Here is a 17,048-nt window from a genome sequence, read left to right as displayed (position 1 = left end):
AGAGTACCGTTTCCGAAAACCTGGTTGTCCTGATTTAGCGTTCTTCCATGACCGTCGATTATGCATGCACTGCGCATACAGAGTGGCCAGTTCTCCTAGCACGATATCCCCCCCCCCCCCCCCCCCCCCTATCCGTCCTTCACCAAATCTGTAGTTATCTGATCCTCCCCAGCTGTTTTCTCCTTTATACATAACAAACAAAATTTCAAATGTGTTCTGATAAAATGAATCTTTCATAATCATTAAACTTCATTTTCGAGGTCCTGAAGTGTATTATCTTTCACACGGTAAAAGAGGGATCTTGCCGATCGCTATACTTTTCTAGAAATTAAACAATTGTAATTAATTCGACAGTCTCACCACCGAAATGTAAGAAATGAAAAGTTGAGAAAGAACATCTGGCTTGCATTTTGTTTTTGACTAGCCTTAAGTGCCCCCCGACGTTTCTGGCGACTTGATGCCAGTCGCTTAGAAAGTATAGCTGATGATACCGAATCAGGCCTAGCGTAGCAGAAGTCTTGGGGTCGCCATTTTTGAAGTTCATTCATTTATCCCAATGTACTGAAATTATAAACTTCAAGTACACAGAAGCTCAGTAAACTTAAAAGTACACAGCAAGCTCGGAAAACGTTTTTCTCTCCTTGCAAAGCAAGCGTTCATATGTATTTCACATAAAACAGCGGAGTCTACATTTGCTTGTTTTCTACCCTTACACGTCAAATTTATGTGCTCACAATGTGGGATGTGTGATATGTGCATGCGAAAAATGTAATCACATTCTACACATGGACATAGTGCATGTGCAAACTGTCTCTGACATTATAATACACTTTGCCCCAATCGCGAAGACGTTCATTAAGGCGTACAACGGTTTTAACATTTCGTAGTGTAGCACAAGAGAAACTATTGGCTAAGCCCAAGAACCGGAACGTCAAGAAACAGCGGAACTCCTGCATATTATAATAAAGAATAAATTAGTCATTTGTTTTTTGGTGCCTTGTATTGCTTAGTTTGCGCACACTGCGTAGTTTTAAATATATAGCGATCCATTTCTAGAGCACAAAGTGCCAACAAGAAAGGCCCCTTAGCAGTGGCCACTAAGCAACACCTGGGTCAGCCTTTTTAAATGAGTTCTTGGGTGAAAATCTCAATCGCACCATGTCAGCTATAAGGACAGTGCATAAAATAAAATTTTAAACGCTTTCATTGAGTCGGCTAAGCGATTTTTTATTTTTCAGATCCGTACCAGGTTTTCGGACCCACCAGTAGCAGACTTGCCAGTTCAGGTAAGCTTGCACCGTCCACAGATTCGTTTCTCCAGCGTGTTCTTTAATTTGGACTAGGGTTACCACTGATCTGGGATATAATGCGTAAAGTTAAGTACAGCAGTTCCTAGCAAAGCTACACAAAAGAAATGATCTCAAATTCGGTTTTTATTTTCGCCACTCTAGAACCTGAGGATGGCAATACGGCAGAAAGCTGGCCGAGTTTGCGAAAGTTCATTTTTTAAAAGGCAACATTGAAGGAAGTGAAACACATTCACGAGATCCTATTATCAACCAGTAGTGTCAGAGAATAAAACAGGCTGCAGTTATTCGCTTACACACAGGCACAGCAGCTGCTGGCGCATGTCCTAATTTAAATCATGATTCTCAATACTGTCGATTGACGCGCTGTGTTTCCATTAAAAGGAGGTTACGCATTACCAACTAGCTCAATCAGTTACTCTGGCTAAGAAGTATTTTATCATTGTAGGATATGTGGTTAGGTTTCATGTTGTGAATGTTCATAAAAAAAAATCAGATATGACATGTGCATATTAGAGAACACGTGTAGTGTTTAGTCCGTAGACTACATTCAGTAAAGACGGAGACGTCTCATTAGCGTAACTTCTTTCTGCTATAGCGCCTCTGTAGCGATAACTATCTGTTGCTGCGGTTTGTGGTCTACAGTTCATGTAATATTATCATGTCATTTCCGTAAGATATTTAGTTGCCACAGCACGCTAGTGAGCTAGTGTGTGTTTGCCTCAGCCTGTTGACACTGATGTGCCCTGCGACTGTCTCTTGTGCGGTTGCAGGCAGCGGCCAGATCCAGCTGTGGCAGTTCCTGCTCGAGCTGCTCTCGGACAGCAGCAACGCCAGCTGCATCACCTGGGAAGGCACTAACGGCGAGTTCAAGCTCACCGATCCGGACGAGGTGGCGCGGCGCTGGGGCGAGCGCAAGAGCAAGCCCAACATGAATTACGACAAGCTTAGCAGGGCGCTTCGCTACTACTACGACAAGAACATCATGACCAAGGTGCACGGCAAGCGGTACGCGTACCGCTTCGACTTCCAGGGGCTGGCCCAGGCGACGCAGCCGCCATCGGCGGCAGCAGCGGCCGCTGCGGCCGCCGACCCGGCCGCCTACAAGTACCACCACCACCAGTCGTCGGCCAGCGACCTTTTTGGCTACCACGCAAGCCCCAAGCTCAACTTTCCCTCCACCACGGGCTCGCTGTTCCCGTCGCCCAGCCCGTACTGGACGTCGCCCAACAACCTGTACGCCTCGTCGCACCACTCCATGCCGCACCCGGGACACATCGGCTCATACCCGCACTACGCGTGACTCCCGATGTGAGAGCGCCTGCAGGACGCCCCCGTGTGTGCGTGCGACCAGAATAAGCACCGAGCGGGTCAGCGGAGGTCACAAGCTAGTCACGCAAGCCGAGAGGCTCCGATGTCACGTAATCTGACGGAGTCTGCGACATACCGAAAGCGGCCTCCGCACGTGGTTCCGCTCGATGTTCCTAGTGCGGTCACGAATGTCCCTTTGTGGCGCTGCGCGTAGGCCTGATTCTGTAGATTATCACTGCGGTGATCTTTCAGGGCGAGAAGACAAGGTTGCCATTTTTCCAGGGGTCATCGCTGTCGACGCTGCGGTCGTACGGAGGGGGACATTGGGTAACCCTAGTGCTTGAGGAACGTTCTTGTCGTGCTTTCGGCGCCGCCAAGCGACGAAGATGGCCTCGGAAAAGTCTGAGCAACCTCTGGGAGCGCTCCCGTGTGCCCCCACCTAGTCTCCCATGCCTCCGCAAAAGCGGAGCACTCGCGCAGACTGTATCAAGTGTCCCCGACGGCGCTTGATCCGACAGAGCGCTCGACTGCGCGAGCGACGAGAGCGCGACACTTTTGTTTTTGTGCGTGTGTGCGTGTGTGTGTCGAACGAATACGTACCCAAGGCTTCGCTGATAGTTGTCACAGTGCATTGCCGTGTAACTTCTTGTACTCAACGGCAACTTGTCATGGTTTTGTAAATATTAGAATGTGTCGTGTAATGATTTCCGCCAACAAAGTCGTCAGTACTTCTTCGATCTTCGTCTTCAGAGACATACGTTAAACGAGGCACACACAAAGAAATTAGCTCGCAGAGATCGCGGATGAATGGCTGAGACTTGCCCCTCTGCTCTGGCAGGAAAAGTGAGACGGTGGAATCAAAAACGATGGCCACAAAGTGATCGCTTGAAATCTCTGTAGTCGTTCAGTGTTCGGGGTCAGTCACTTCAGCTTTGTGAAAAAAAAAAAAAAATAAAGAAAACGCGAACAACTTCGTCCATGAGGGAAGCAATTCTCTATCCTTCTACACAGTTATGTTGTTAACGCTTTCTTTAGCGGCCAATGGCAAACAGTGGTCTCGTGTGAAGAAACAAAATCTGGCATGCACAATATGTCAGTCTCATTTGGCAGAAAGGGAAAGTGCATATTGGGTGTTTTTGAACTCTCATTTACAAAGAACAGGAGATAATACCAGGTGCAGCATTAGTTTGTGCAGTAATGTTTCGAGTTGTAAAATGCACACCAAGTTTTCTTTCCAGACCTACCGAAAACTTAACACACCGAACACGTTACGTTTAGAAATATACTGGGACGAAATTTGTCGCCTGAAGTAAAACTACTGTTGTTTTTTTCTTTACTTATTCGATTTTGTAGCATGAGAGGCGGTACGCTCAGTTTCTCCCGAAGAATAAGTATGCAGCATGAACATTATGATGCCTTCGGGCCCAGCAAGAGAAGTCATGTATTATACACAGTTTCTTGAACTGTCGTTAAAAGGCCACGTTAAGAACACGTCGCTTTAATGCTTATTTACAGGGCGAATCCCGATGGAACGCATAAATTGTAGTATTCGGGCACTCGTTATAGTTCAGATTAGAAATTAAAGCTTGCATTCTAGTCCTTCTCTACGGATGTCAGCCTGGCGCGTAATATAGTATGAGCATTTCTCCAAAAATGCAGCTGAAACATGGAAGATGTTTTTGTTTGAGTATTAAGTTGTTTCTTCATGGTACGACGCGCGCTATTCATGAAGGGAGAGTTGACGCGTGGTCATGCATACATCTCATTACCTCTCAGCCTACTGCAAGGCAATTTATGACCTTTTCAGTGTGTCTATTGATACAATTTCTGCTTCCAGTTTCTGATCTGGCCGAATTGTAAATCTGTGTTTGCACAAAAACGGACAAAGAATGTTTTCCGTGTTTCGTTTTGTTTCATGTCGCCCTCTCGGTTTATTACGAACGCGAAAATTGCAAAATACTTTTTGATTCAATGTTACCTCTAATCTCAAAGTAGGGTGAACAACATACGGTGAATAATGTTCAGCAGCCTCATATTCAAACTATAACATTTTTTTTTTACACATTTGTGGTGCTAAACGGCTCTGTAGGCATCGTCCCCTTGCGTGACTGTTGTTTTGGTTTTACTGTATGTCATCCTTGCCGGAAGGTCTAAAAAAACACTGAAATTTCGTACCCTTCGTTATGAAAATGTTCATCTTCCATTTTATAGATGACCAGCTCTTGACCTTACGCGCTGACAGTCATCTTGTATCACTGCAGTGTCAAACATGTTTTTTCCTTGGTCTAGTCACAGTTCCTTTTTTCTTCCAGTTTTTATTGACACATTTTCTTTTACTTCGTCGGCGGCGATTTTGCCCACGTCCACTCAGCACTGCATGCAGCCAAAGATATATACGAAGCTCACTAGTGAAAAATTTTGCAGGAGTGCAAGTGATACAAAACTCGGTGCTTCATACTTTTGTTGAAAAGTACATTTTAACAGTATGGCATAAAGTGCCATACTTTTCAACGTGTGATTGAATTTTCTTGTTGTGACACCCAGAGACAAGATGTAATGAAAGGGCTCCTGACCAGGTTTTTTGCATTTCAGACAGACAATTGTAGTGCATGGATCTGGCGATTTATACAATGAACCTTGCGATTAGAGCCATATATGAGCCAAGAGAACGGCAAAACTTCAGAGCAAAGCCCAATTGGCACTCCCATTGGACATAGCCAGTATTCTTGTCAATGTCGGTGACGAAAGACTACCTTCCGCTCCGAAATTGGTCTCAGGCATTTCATTGGTGCATAATGCTGATAGGCGCTCGACGTGCTTTCCTGGCGTCTCGTCGTATTCACCAAATCTCTTTCACCTCGGTTGTCGCATATATATATATATATATATATATATATATATATATATATATATATATATATATATATATATATATATATATATATATATATATATATATATATATAGCGTTCGTTTTAGCTGCACTTTCTAGTCCATTTATGTTCCTATGAAGCGGGTTCTTGCATTTAGTTTGCCTGGCTGGTTCTTGGTCGCAGCCTTCTCGGGCTTGCTAGTGCGTCTATGAGTGGACGCAAGCACATCGCCATTTTAAATATATAAACTGCGCGCTACCAGGCTGTACCGCTCTGCTATTGTGATAATCGTGGTTTATTACGGCGGAATAGACGCTCCGCTATTGTGTGATAGGCCCGCCTTTTGCAGGCGGCAGGTGAAAGCCCACATCTGGCATGGAGCACACAGGTTACATGGCGTAAAGTTCCGACGAATCTTTGCCCTTCCTGCGAAGAGAAGGTTAGGTATTTCAGTTGCGGAGGTTATTAGCAGGTCGTGCTAGAGAAATAGCCTTGGGGAGGACATGGCTAAGAGTAGCGTGGCTAGACTGCTGGATAGCGATGGCTGTGTAACTTTGCCGTTAGCAAACTTTTAGATAAATGCCTTCCTGCTTGAGATTTTTTGGTCGATGTGTAACTACGAAAGTAGAAGAAAATTTACGAGCAGAAGATGGTCAGGAGCTCTTTATTGAGAGAGAATATCCTGACAGCCGACTGTTCTTTTTCTTAGATAGGGCACCCCTAACAACATATGTTCCTAAGCTGCACAAGGAGAAAAAGTTTGCACGAGGAGAAAAATTTCTATCCCTTTGAACATCTCCAGACAAATTGATCAAAAACAATAAACTGCAATGCAGGGAAAAAATACTTGATTTTGCCGAATGTCAGACCCGATCCTGAAAACTCGCATGAGCATAATAAGGAATTAACGGCAGTACTTTTAACAGCAATACTTTCAATTTATGTCAACGGTACTGCGCTATTCACAATTTCATCATTATGTCTGTGAAAAAATACTGCTGCCCAAAACGTACGGCTATGAAATTATGAGTAATAGTTAAAACGATATTTTACCTGTAACGTTATATTCCCTTTTCTGGTTAGTCACATATTTATATAAGCTCTAGCTGTTTGTGTCACCACAGAGTGCGAGGTCACAACATCACTCTAAATTTCAAGATTGGCAATGTCTCAAATTGTGCGCAACTTGCGGCGTTTTCGTCAGCGGGGAATGCTGTGAAGTTGTTTTCATGTAGGAAAAATGACTTTTTTGTTATTGCCTACTTTTATTACAAACAATCCAAATCCTTCCCCCTCACCCCCAGAAAAAATATCCCGCACGTGGTTATTTGCCGAGAGGAACGCGGCTGGTCATTTTAGCGCGTAATTAGGGTGAATAAAGAAAACATCATGACTGTACGTGCATGATCAAATTACACCAAGGCTTAATGGATCCCTGCAGGCTCAAATATTGTGATCTACATTGAATTTCACCATACTATTCGACACAAAACTTGATGGCCCTCGATCCTGGCCTAATTATAAAGCAAGCTGGGTCTTGCATTTGTATCCTGATTTATTTATTCGAATGTGTGTATTATAGTCCACTGTACATTGTGCCACGAACAGTGAAGTTGTTTTGTTAACTTACTTTTGATTCACAATAAAAACAAGCCAACCACCGTTTTCTGTACGAAATGTTTGTGCGTTCTGTTTTATTTCATAGGTTGCAATCAATTAAAAGATTAGCAGATACAAACCAATTAAGGACGCGCATTCTTTAATGAAGGCTCCAGGCGGAGAATGAATGAATGAATGAAAGTTCTTTTCCACGTCCAATATTCATGAAATAAGCTCGAACACATTTGCAGTATCAATGTCGAAAATGGGGCTTATGCAATGACTTGCATTCTCTTGAAGACAAAGCACTGTTTGATGTTGTATGAACGCAACAGTGTTATATGACCCATTTTTCAGAATATTCAGAGCCGGCGTTGTCGTAGTTGTGAGGAAAAAACCAGGGTATGTTTTCGGCAGGTGACAGTTGGCTGGTGACATAGCTGGACGCTGATTGGTTGTCGGGATTTCCGACGTCACGAGACAACATGGCATGTTGGGGTTGGCAGGAGCTGCTGCACACTCGGGCAGATCTTTTGAGATGGGAATCAAACCATTGGGTTCCTTTGGATCCCGAGAAACCTACACACTACAACTAGGCCGAACTAATGACTAAAATTAACTAAACATTTTTTTTTATCTTAAGGCGCAAGTCTATATTGCAATACTGAAGGCCATCAAAATCGAAGGTGAGCACAGTTTTTAAAATTTCATAATCGGCATCCTCGTTAAAGATATCGAACATGAAAAAACTGCTCTTGAAAGCTCAGGTTGACTTTCCCATTTGGCACGTTGATAAAATCGCATCAAATGAATCACATCATAAACGCGGTTTACGCTTTGGAGGATTGATATGATGTTGCGCGTTGTGTCACGTGGCGACACCACATGCAGCGGCTCTATTTTATCGACATGCAACGTGAGAAAGCCAACACAACGAGCTATCAGAGTGTGTTTTTAAGCTGCCTATCCAGAAGCACGATATTGATTCAACAATATTTTTAACTGATCCCGACTTCAATTTCGAACTTGTGCAACTTACCGATATACGCTTGCTTCCCAACGCTAAAAAAAGAAAGGTTGTTAAAATATTTTAGTCATATTTTCTGCGTTGCACTTCATTACATAACATAATGCCGCATAATCAACCTGCCCAAAACACACTAACTGATCTCGCACGGCTTAAACTTAAGGCGTCTGTTGAATAATATCAAGCTCTTGCTTTATCATAACAACAGATAATAATTTTATTTTTATTTTTTTCGAATGTAGAGACGACTGAGATACATACCCGGCTACCGGGGAGTAGCATTTTTACGGACCAAACAATTTATGCGAAAAAAAACAGGACGGCCACAATTCCTTCTTTAAAATGGAAACTCTTTCAAGCATTACGACACAAAAACACGTTATTCTCAGTAAAAAAAAAAAAGCAGGCGCCCATAGCATGTGGAAGTTTAGCTGTCTTGCTTCTGACAGACTTTGTGTAAAGCACGTCTGTATATAACACCGAACGCTATCTTTAAGGAACTACTTCGAGAAACGCCTTGTGTCCACCGACTTTTTTGCAAGCTATGTGCACTGCAACTCTGCAACACGACTGGTCGGCTGTCAAGACCTCCTTGAGACACTCAAACTCTTACTAAGAGGACTGTAAACGCGAAAGGGACACAGACAGAGCCTACACAAACTGAAAATTTTTCGCAGCTAGGTTTGTTTATGTCTGCAGGTTTTATTGCAGTATAGAATGAACAGTGCCCCCAGCCCTTTACAGGTAGTTTCTCAATCACATGATGTATTCAGCTTCCTCTCTGTACGTCTGTGGTGCGGGTGTCGATCACTACAGCCACCGAGTACACCAAATGGTTTTATAATAGGCATAAGTTCTTCTTTCTTTCTTTTCTTTTTTTTGCTCTGGCCTGGTGCTCGACTTCTCTGGAGCAAACTGTTTAAATAAAATTTAGTTTTTTTATCTCTCCGCCCTCCTCGTGCTCACCAAAAACGAGTCAGCCGCTGCACTCTATGACCAAGCTGCCAATAATCTATTAAACATAAATGATAATCAAATCAGATCGAATCTTTGTTTCCGCCACGTACTCTACAGATGGCTGTGACGTCTGTCACGTCTGCGAAGGCGCCAGCGTGTCTTTCTTGCCAGGGGCACTTGAGGAAGCGGATATCAACTTGGACATAGCAACAGGCCTGCCTCGACGACAACGGTTCTGTAGCAAGGCCCTGCGCGCAGCAACAAGCTCGCGTGGCATCAGATACCTAGGTGCGGCGAACGCTATACGGGAGACTGCCCTTGAAATTACGCTCTTCCCAAGGGCAGCGGTGGAAGAAACAGGCATGCCCAGCATTGTGGTCGGTTTACAGTTACCAAAAGCACGCCTGAGAGAACAGACGCGCCGACAATATGATACCCTCACTTCCTCAGCGTCGAGAACCAGGTCTACCCGAGGGAAGCTAGTGACGTATTCGTCGACGTGCGTGGGCCCACGTGAAAGAATCCAGAAGACGTTCCTTGTGGTGCTGTGTGCAAAAGTGCCAATTGATGCTCTTTCATTGGCCAGTGCTCAAGAACAAAGGATTCCCTATCTAGGTACCTAGGGACAAGACAGTGTATAAAAATCGGTGTTTGACCATTGCTAGGGATATTGGGAGGCTTTCTCTGAAATCTCTACCATCATGTAAATAAATTAGCAAAAGCTCCTCACTTCCATGGTGCCTCGTCGCCTCGCCTCGCTGGCCTTCGCTACCTTCGGCTCCGGCCCTGCCGGCGTCGCAACAACTTCCCATACTCTATTAAACATAAATGATAATCAAATCAGATCGAATCTTTGTTTCCGCCACGTACTCTACAGATGACGAGCTAAGAGAAAAAAAAAAACATTTGCCAGTAGGCAGCTTGACGAGTCGGCAGTACTAATCATAGCCACGTTTTTAATCCAGCCCTCTCTGCGTGTAGCAGGCGCCGACAAGGTTATTTATGAGACGCCTTCTTTCACAGATGATGTAGATAGATAGGGAGGGGGAGAAAAGGCAGGGTTGTTAGCCCAAAAGGCCTCTGGTTGGCTACCCTACACTGGAGAAAAATGATAAGGGATTAAAGATGAGAAAAGAAAAGGGACGTGAAGCATAGTCAGAGTTTGTCACTCAAGCCGAGCTGCTGAACAACTAAACAATGTCCTTTATGCCTTGAAGGCAGTCGACTGTCGTGACCCCGGAACAAGGATCATATCCGCCTTTAAAAAGCGAGGATCAATTCAATCCAGCGCACAATGTAATTCATGCCTCATTCACAAACGCAAGACATTCATGTCTCTTCACAGCCACAATTTTCACAGGCAGGGTTGTCAGCCGTTTCAATCTGGAAAGCATATTTTTTCGTGAAAGGAACATCGAACCATAAACGGCACAGCACCATTACTTCTGGACGCACTATCTTATGGGGAAGGCGAAGGCGCAGTCCAGGGTCCAGTGCCCTGGGGTAGCGGTTCCGAAACACCCCCGTGTTCTACGCTGAAAGTGTGATCTCCAGGGCCAAAGAGCGAAGCGCGCATGCTGCGTCACCCCTCGATGTGGGGATTTTAAATGAAACTCAGCCGTTGTAGACAGAACGGGCAGCCTCGTCTGCCTGGTGGTTTCATTGATACCCCAGTGTCCTGGCAGCCATTGAAAGATAATATCGTGACCTTTCGATATGGCGCCGCGGTACAGCTGGAGGATATATGGCATAATACCCGCGTGCGTAAAAAATGCGTTGATTTTTGAGCATGCGTGTGAAAACTTTTGAACTTCGTGACAATCCTGTACATTCCGCTGCAATCAAATCTCATAATAGTAAATTGGTTTATCTCAAAGTAACGAATATGGTAAAGACATTGCAATTCGGCTTAGAAGCTCGAACAGAAAGACATGGTCTTGAAATCTTGTTTTTACGAAGCAAGGATTTCGTACAAAGCGATACGAGGCACTCACACTGAACTTCACCGGACATTGCACGTTACTTAACCATTTTTTATTGGTGGAAAACAGTTCCGCAGCCATTCGATGCGGAAAACTGAAATTACCGCACACTCCCAGATCTGCCCAACCCCGCATAGATCATGCACAAAACATTTCCCGACGCCGAAGCGACAAAATTTGTGACGCCGATGCGCCCATATTTACCGCCAGCCTAACGATGTCACGGACGGGGGTTCCGTGGCACGGCCCGCAGTATCCGAGAAAATTGCCGATGTCATTGGGATTCCTTTGCTGGATATCTGTCAATTGTGCCGCGGAAGAAGTTGTATAAGGATCTGCGCGATGTGTTTTTGGCAGTGCCAGTGTACCGCGCTGTGCATAATGTAGGGTCTGAGCGTGACGTTTTTAAAAGGGTAAAACGTATGCCTGTCAGAGCTGGTGCAAAATCATTCTTTCTTCAATTGCATTCCGGCACTCTTCCAGTTAAACCATGGCTGCAGAACAAAGGGCTCTTTGTACCTTGGTCTATTAACTGCTTTATTTGCAGAAAACCCGAGACCATTGAACACATCTTCTCGGAGTGCCATGACTCAGTTTTCCACTGACTCATCTTGAAGCGAACTTTAAAAAAGGAATTGCCGATAACGCCATTCGGAATTCGATATCTGTCATGCGCTGACCCTGAAGGAGTGCCGAGTGGCATGCTGATGCTGTTACGTATGCACAGTGTATGGAAAACGCGTATGGATGTCAGGCATGAGCGACCCGTTGTATACCCCGCTCGACACTACTTCATCGAGAGCGTGGTACACCTGAGCGAAATTTTGCGTCCACAAGATAGTCCTCCGGAGTGGCTGCCTGTACTGGACCAGCTGGCTTCAGTAAAGCCCTTTTAAATCTAGCGCTTTAGGCACAATGTGCCTAGGGCTTTTAGCATTCCTTTTTGTTTTGTTTTGTCTTGGTTTTGTGTATTCAGAGTGTATGCTGTGTGTTTAAAAAAATTGGTAATAAAGAAAAAAAAAAGGCAGCGAGGCCGAGTGGTCTAAGGCGCTGGTTTTAGGCACCATCTCTTCGGAGGCGTGAGTTCGAACCCCCCCCCCCGCTGGCAATAGCTTTTTATTTTATCACCCAGTGTCTCTTACACGACAGCGCACGTATGCAGCTCGGTCGGTCAAAAAGCCGCAGCCGTACCCAACGATCCTACACTCGATACACATTGCCGCCGTTCGGTGCCACAGTACTTACTGTTTTATCGTGTATTGTCGTCACGTAACTTGGATCCACCTGCTGTAGTAGCCATAATCAAAGGTAGCATGGCCGAACATTCTACTCCCGGCCACCGGCGAGTGCGGACGTGAATCATGTGCTCCAGCGGAGCGGCGATTGCGGCCCTTGCAGGCCGCGGAAACAGAGAAGATGGAAATGATACCGACTATCAGATTATTTTGCCGCAGCTGCCCACCGGACGTGTAATGGTAAATACCGTTTTTCTGCATGGTGATGTAAGTACGTGTTAGGCCGTTTCGGGTCAAAGACTTCCGGGATGCCCTTGCCAAAGCCGGTACGCTCCCCGACGTCGTTGCGTTGGGGGCGTATCAGGTCAACCACGTCTGGGCGGTGACACGGAGCAGTTCGGAGGCTACTAAGCGCCTCCTTGCACTCAAGGAGCTTGAAGTGAAATCGCGGCGCTGTCTCATTGTCGACCCGGAAGACCAACAGGTGAGACTAAGGTTGCATTCGATGCTGCACGGCGTGGCGGACGAGGATATCAAGACTGTCTTCTCCGCTTACGGGAAGGTCGCCGAGGTCTCCCGCGAGCACTGGCGCGTTCAAGGAGTACAAGAAAAGGGGTCGACGACGAGGTCAGTGTTGTTGAAGTTGAAGGCGGGAGTGAAAGTTGAGGATCTGCCGCACCAGATACGCGTTTAGGGAGAGCTGGCCCTCGTCGTGGTTCCTGGAAGGCCAATGCAGTGTCTTCGCTGCCGAGGCACGGGCCACGTCCGCAGGGAGTTCAAGGTGCCTCGGTGTTCCCACTGCAGACGGTTCGGTCACAGTGATGCCGATTGCGTGCGAACCTACGCTGCGGCAACTGCACCAGCAGTGAGGGAAGAGCCAGTGGATTTGCGGATGGATGCAGCAGAGGCTGAAGATGCTGCTATGGGTACAGGTGGTGATGAAGCGACGGCAGAGAAGGAATTTTCAGCTGTGCGTGCAAGGCAAGACGCTAAGGTGACGGACAGCGAGACGGTACCTGTGACAGCTAAGATGATGCCAGAGAATGGTGTGAAGCCGTCCAAGGAAGGCGGAAGCCCACCTGGAGACAAATCTCCCGAACTAAAGGACAGCAGTGGTGCCATGCGAAAGGACGACAGTGTACCCAGTGCTTGCGGTCCGGCAAAACGCACTCCTGCTGAGACCTGCAACGAGGGAGACAACGCGACCGTTAGTAACGCCGAGGAACCGCCCGCTAAAGCACTGCAGGGGTGACGACCGTCCTTCAAGCCGCGGCCTATTGTCGCGACGGAAAGGAGGCTCGCCGACAAGCCCCCACCGCAGCAGCGAGACATTGGGTCTACAATGGCCCAGGCGCGAATGGTGGCGTCTAGCGGATTGCTAGGCGCGAAAGGTAAGCACCATGCTTCCGGTCACTTCCTACCTAGTTAAAATGAATCCGGAGCCAGCCTTCAAATTTGCCACGATTAATGTGAGGGGCTTAGGTGGGAAGAAAAAGCAGAGCCAGTTGTTCCGCATGCTAACGGAGAAATACATCGACCTTCTTGCTATTCAAGAAACCAAGGTCGAAGGTGAAGAGGAGACCGGAGGTATGGTGCAACGTTTCACGCCACGGTATTATGCTGTTGTCAGTCATGCGATTGGCACATCAGCTGGGTGCGTTCTCTTGGTTAAAAAGTTGCCTGAGCTCGATATACAGTGGTGTTATTCTTGTCAGTTGGGTAGGTTTGTAATTTGCGATTATAGTTTCTGCAATATTCAGTGGCGCGCAATATGTATTTATGCGCCAAACTCGGTAGATGATAGGACGCCCTTTTTTTAACAACCTGCAGCAATATCTTAATTCTGATAAGCAGATAGTGCTCATGGGAGACTTTAACTGTGTTTTGAGTGCCCGTGACAAGACCAGCAGTAGAGCATTCAGAGATAGAAGTACGGATGTGTTGTCTCGTCTAATAGACCAATATGCCCTGGAAGACGTGGCTGAGTGTTTGGAGGGTTGGTTGGTTTACGGGGTTTAACGTCCCAAAGCAACTCAGGCTATGGGAGACGCCGTAGTGGAGGACTCCGGAAATTTCGACCACCTGGGGTTCTTCAACGTGCACTGACATCGCACAGCACACGGGCGCCTTGCTTTTCGCCTGCATCGAAAAGCTGCCGCCGAGGCCGGGATTCGATCCCGCGTCCTTGGGAACAGTAGTCGAGCGCCGTAACCACTGCGCCACCCCGGCGGGGTGTGTTTGGAGGGTGAACGAGGTGTTCAGTACACGCACTTTCAGGGTACGAGTTACGCCCGCCTCGATCGAATCTATATGGCGTTGGAGTTGCTACGAAATGTCAAAAATATAGTGTTACGCCTGTGTCGTTTTCTGAGCACTGCGTTGTTGAATGTGCTTTAGGGGCAAGGAGCTTTTCGTGGGACTTGTGGAAATTAAATTCAAACTTGCTAAGCGACGAAACCTTCTCCGAGGGTGTAGTACGAATTATTAACATAAAGAGCGAAGGCCTGAACAGTGAAATTGGGCTGCAGTGGGATCTGGCTAAACAAGAAATTAAAATCAAGGCTATTGAACGGTCCACTTGTTTGCGACGCCAGGAAAGAGTACAAGAAAGACAACTAAGGGATGTGCTTGAAAAATTTAACTGCGCAAGAATGCGCAATGCCTGGCACATGCATCGAAGACGTCCGCAAAACAAAGCAAAAGTTGGAGCTTATTGAAGAAAAGCAATATCGTGGCGCGCTTGTGCGGGCGAGAGCGGAAGGTCTGAGTACAGGGGAAGCACCCACTAAGCGGGCGCTAGGTTTCGAGGAAGCGCACGCTCCACGCAATCAGATCAAAGAGATGAATGGGCTGGTACTGTAGCAACAGATAACGATAGCATCCAGCATGCCTTGTTCGAACACTATCAGGCTATCAGGCACTATTTGCCTATTATGTGGCGGACTTGAATGGATTTAAAGACAAGTTTTTGCAAGCTAGGCCACGGCTAAATGACGAGCGGAAAGAAAGCTTAGAGGGGGCGATCACCCAAACAGAAGTGGAACTGGCTATCGAAAACTTAAACAGTGGGAAATCCCCAGGCCCAGATGGCTTAAGCGCTGCATTTTACAAAATGTTTAAGAGAGAAATAACTCCTATGCTGACGTCTTTATTTAATGAAGCCTACGACCGTAAGGCGTTGCCTCCATCTCACACTGTACTAATCCCTAAAACCGACGATGTACAAAAACTCAAACAGGTTACAGCATATAGGCCCATATCACTGACCAACGTCGATTACAAAATTTTTATTAAAGTGCTAGCTGCAAGGCTTCAGATGGTAAATAAATTGTTGGACCTCACCAAACCTGTGGGGTTAAGGGGCGGTCAATAGCCTCTAACATTCACAAGGCAAGGTGTGTGTTGGAGTGCTGTGACGCCATTGGTGCTTGTGTGGCTGTTCTGCAGTTAGACTTCGTGAAAGCATTTTACTGTGTGGCGCATGACAATTTATTTTGTATTCTTCATCATGTTAATGTTGAAGTGATCACTGAGGGCGTGGCTTTGGCTTACAGGAATTGTACAACGAGGTTAATTGTTAATAAATCGTTGGGGGCCTCCATCAACGTGCAACGTTCTGTGCGCCAGGGTTGCCCCCTCAGTCCTCTCCTCTTTTGCATTTACATAGAAACCCTGTGTATGCATATAATACGGAATGATGCTGTTAGAGGGTTTAAGTTACATGCGGTGGAGGTAAAGATTCTCGCATATGCTGACGACGTGGCGGTGTTTGGTGATAGTCAGGACAGCATACGTAGGGCTGTTGAGGGGGTAAAACAATTCAGTAAGACAACAGGCATTGGAGTTAATTAGGCAAAATGTGTGGGGTTCTGGCATGGAGAGGGGCCAGCGATGCCAGACATTTTCGCAAATGTCACCTGGTACACGACCCCGGTGAAATACCCGGGGGTCCCATTAGAATGTTACCGAGACAGTGAACCGTGTTGGACACAGCAAACGCAAGAAATCAGGGCAAAAGCTGAAAAATGGAAAGGGTCACACCTAACCATTTTTGCGCGAGCCACCGTGTGCAATTTGTTTTTCATTAGTAAACTTTGGTACGGGATGCAAGTGCTGCATTGCTCTCGCCTTAATGTTCAAAAGTTACATCGTAGTTATGCCGTTTTTGTGTGGGCCTCTAATTGGGAGAGGTGTACGCGTACCAATTTGTTCAGGAGAGTACATGATGGGGGACTGGGGAATTTATTTGTAAAGCAGCTGGTCAGTAGAGTTTTCGTTTTTTTCGGGACGTGCAAGATTCTTTTTTGCGCACAGTGTGCCAAGCAAAGCTTGGGCGGGCTCCGCCGGATTTCATGGTTGCTACTGAATTCATTGCCGGTCCCACTTTTGGTTTCTTTAAGGAGATAGTCTCCAGCGTTAAATTCTTAAACGCCCGGTTTTCAAAAGAATATTTGAGTGCAGTGACCAGAAAGACATTATATAAGACTGTGAGTGATGTTATTTTCCCTATTCCCTTGTACAGAGCTTTTTACTGTGGAGGCCCGGGTGGCAACGTATTCAAAAGGGTAAAGCAAATGAAGCTGTCACCGGGTATCAAGAACTTCTTCTTTAAACTACATACCGGGACTTTACCAGTGAAAACCTTTCTGGAGGCAAAACAGATGTTTCTGCCATGGGGGTAACAGTGTCTTATATGCAAGCAACCGGAAAGAATCGACCAGGTATTTCTGCACGCTGGGAAGGGGTCTATTTTTGGG

General features: G+C 46.2%; 1 protein-coding gene across 2 annotated transcripts in view; it reads left to right on the top strand.

Annotated features, from left to right (window-relative positions):
- The window catches only part of LOC146204083 (uncharacterized), a 214,558-nt gene extending 207,390 nt beyond the window's left edge, over positions 1-7,168 (top strand). For both annotated transcript variants that reach the window (XM_084589081.1, XM_084589082.1), the window contains exons 7-8: positions 1,239-1,286; positions 2,081-7,168. In XM_084589081.1, the coding sequence (XP_084445207.1) occupies positions 1,239-1,286; positions 2,081-2,610 (578 nt within the window). In that variant the 3' untranslated portion in view covers positions 2,611-7,168. The remainder of the gene's footprint in view (positions 1-1,238; positions 1,287-2,080) is intronic.
- Positions 7,169-17,048: the final 9,880 nt, after the last annotated feature.

The sequence above is a fragment of the Amblyomma maculatum genome, chromosome 1 (assembly GCF_055883805.1).
Source record: "Amblyomma maculatum isolate TAMU_Amacu chromosome 1, ASM5588380v1, whole genome shotgun sequence".
Classification (NCBI taxonomy): domain Eukaryota; kingdom Metazoa; phylum Arthropoda; class Arachnida; order Ixodida; family Ixodidae; genus Amblyomma; species Amblyomma maculatum.
The sequence above is the reverse complement of the archived record's forward strand: the minus strand, read 5'-3'. Positions and strand labels throughout refer to the sequence as shown.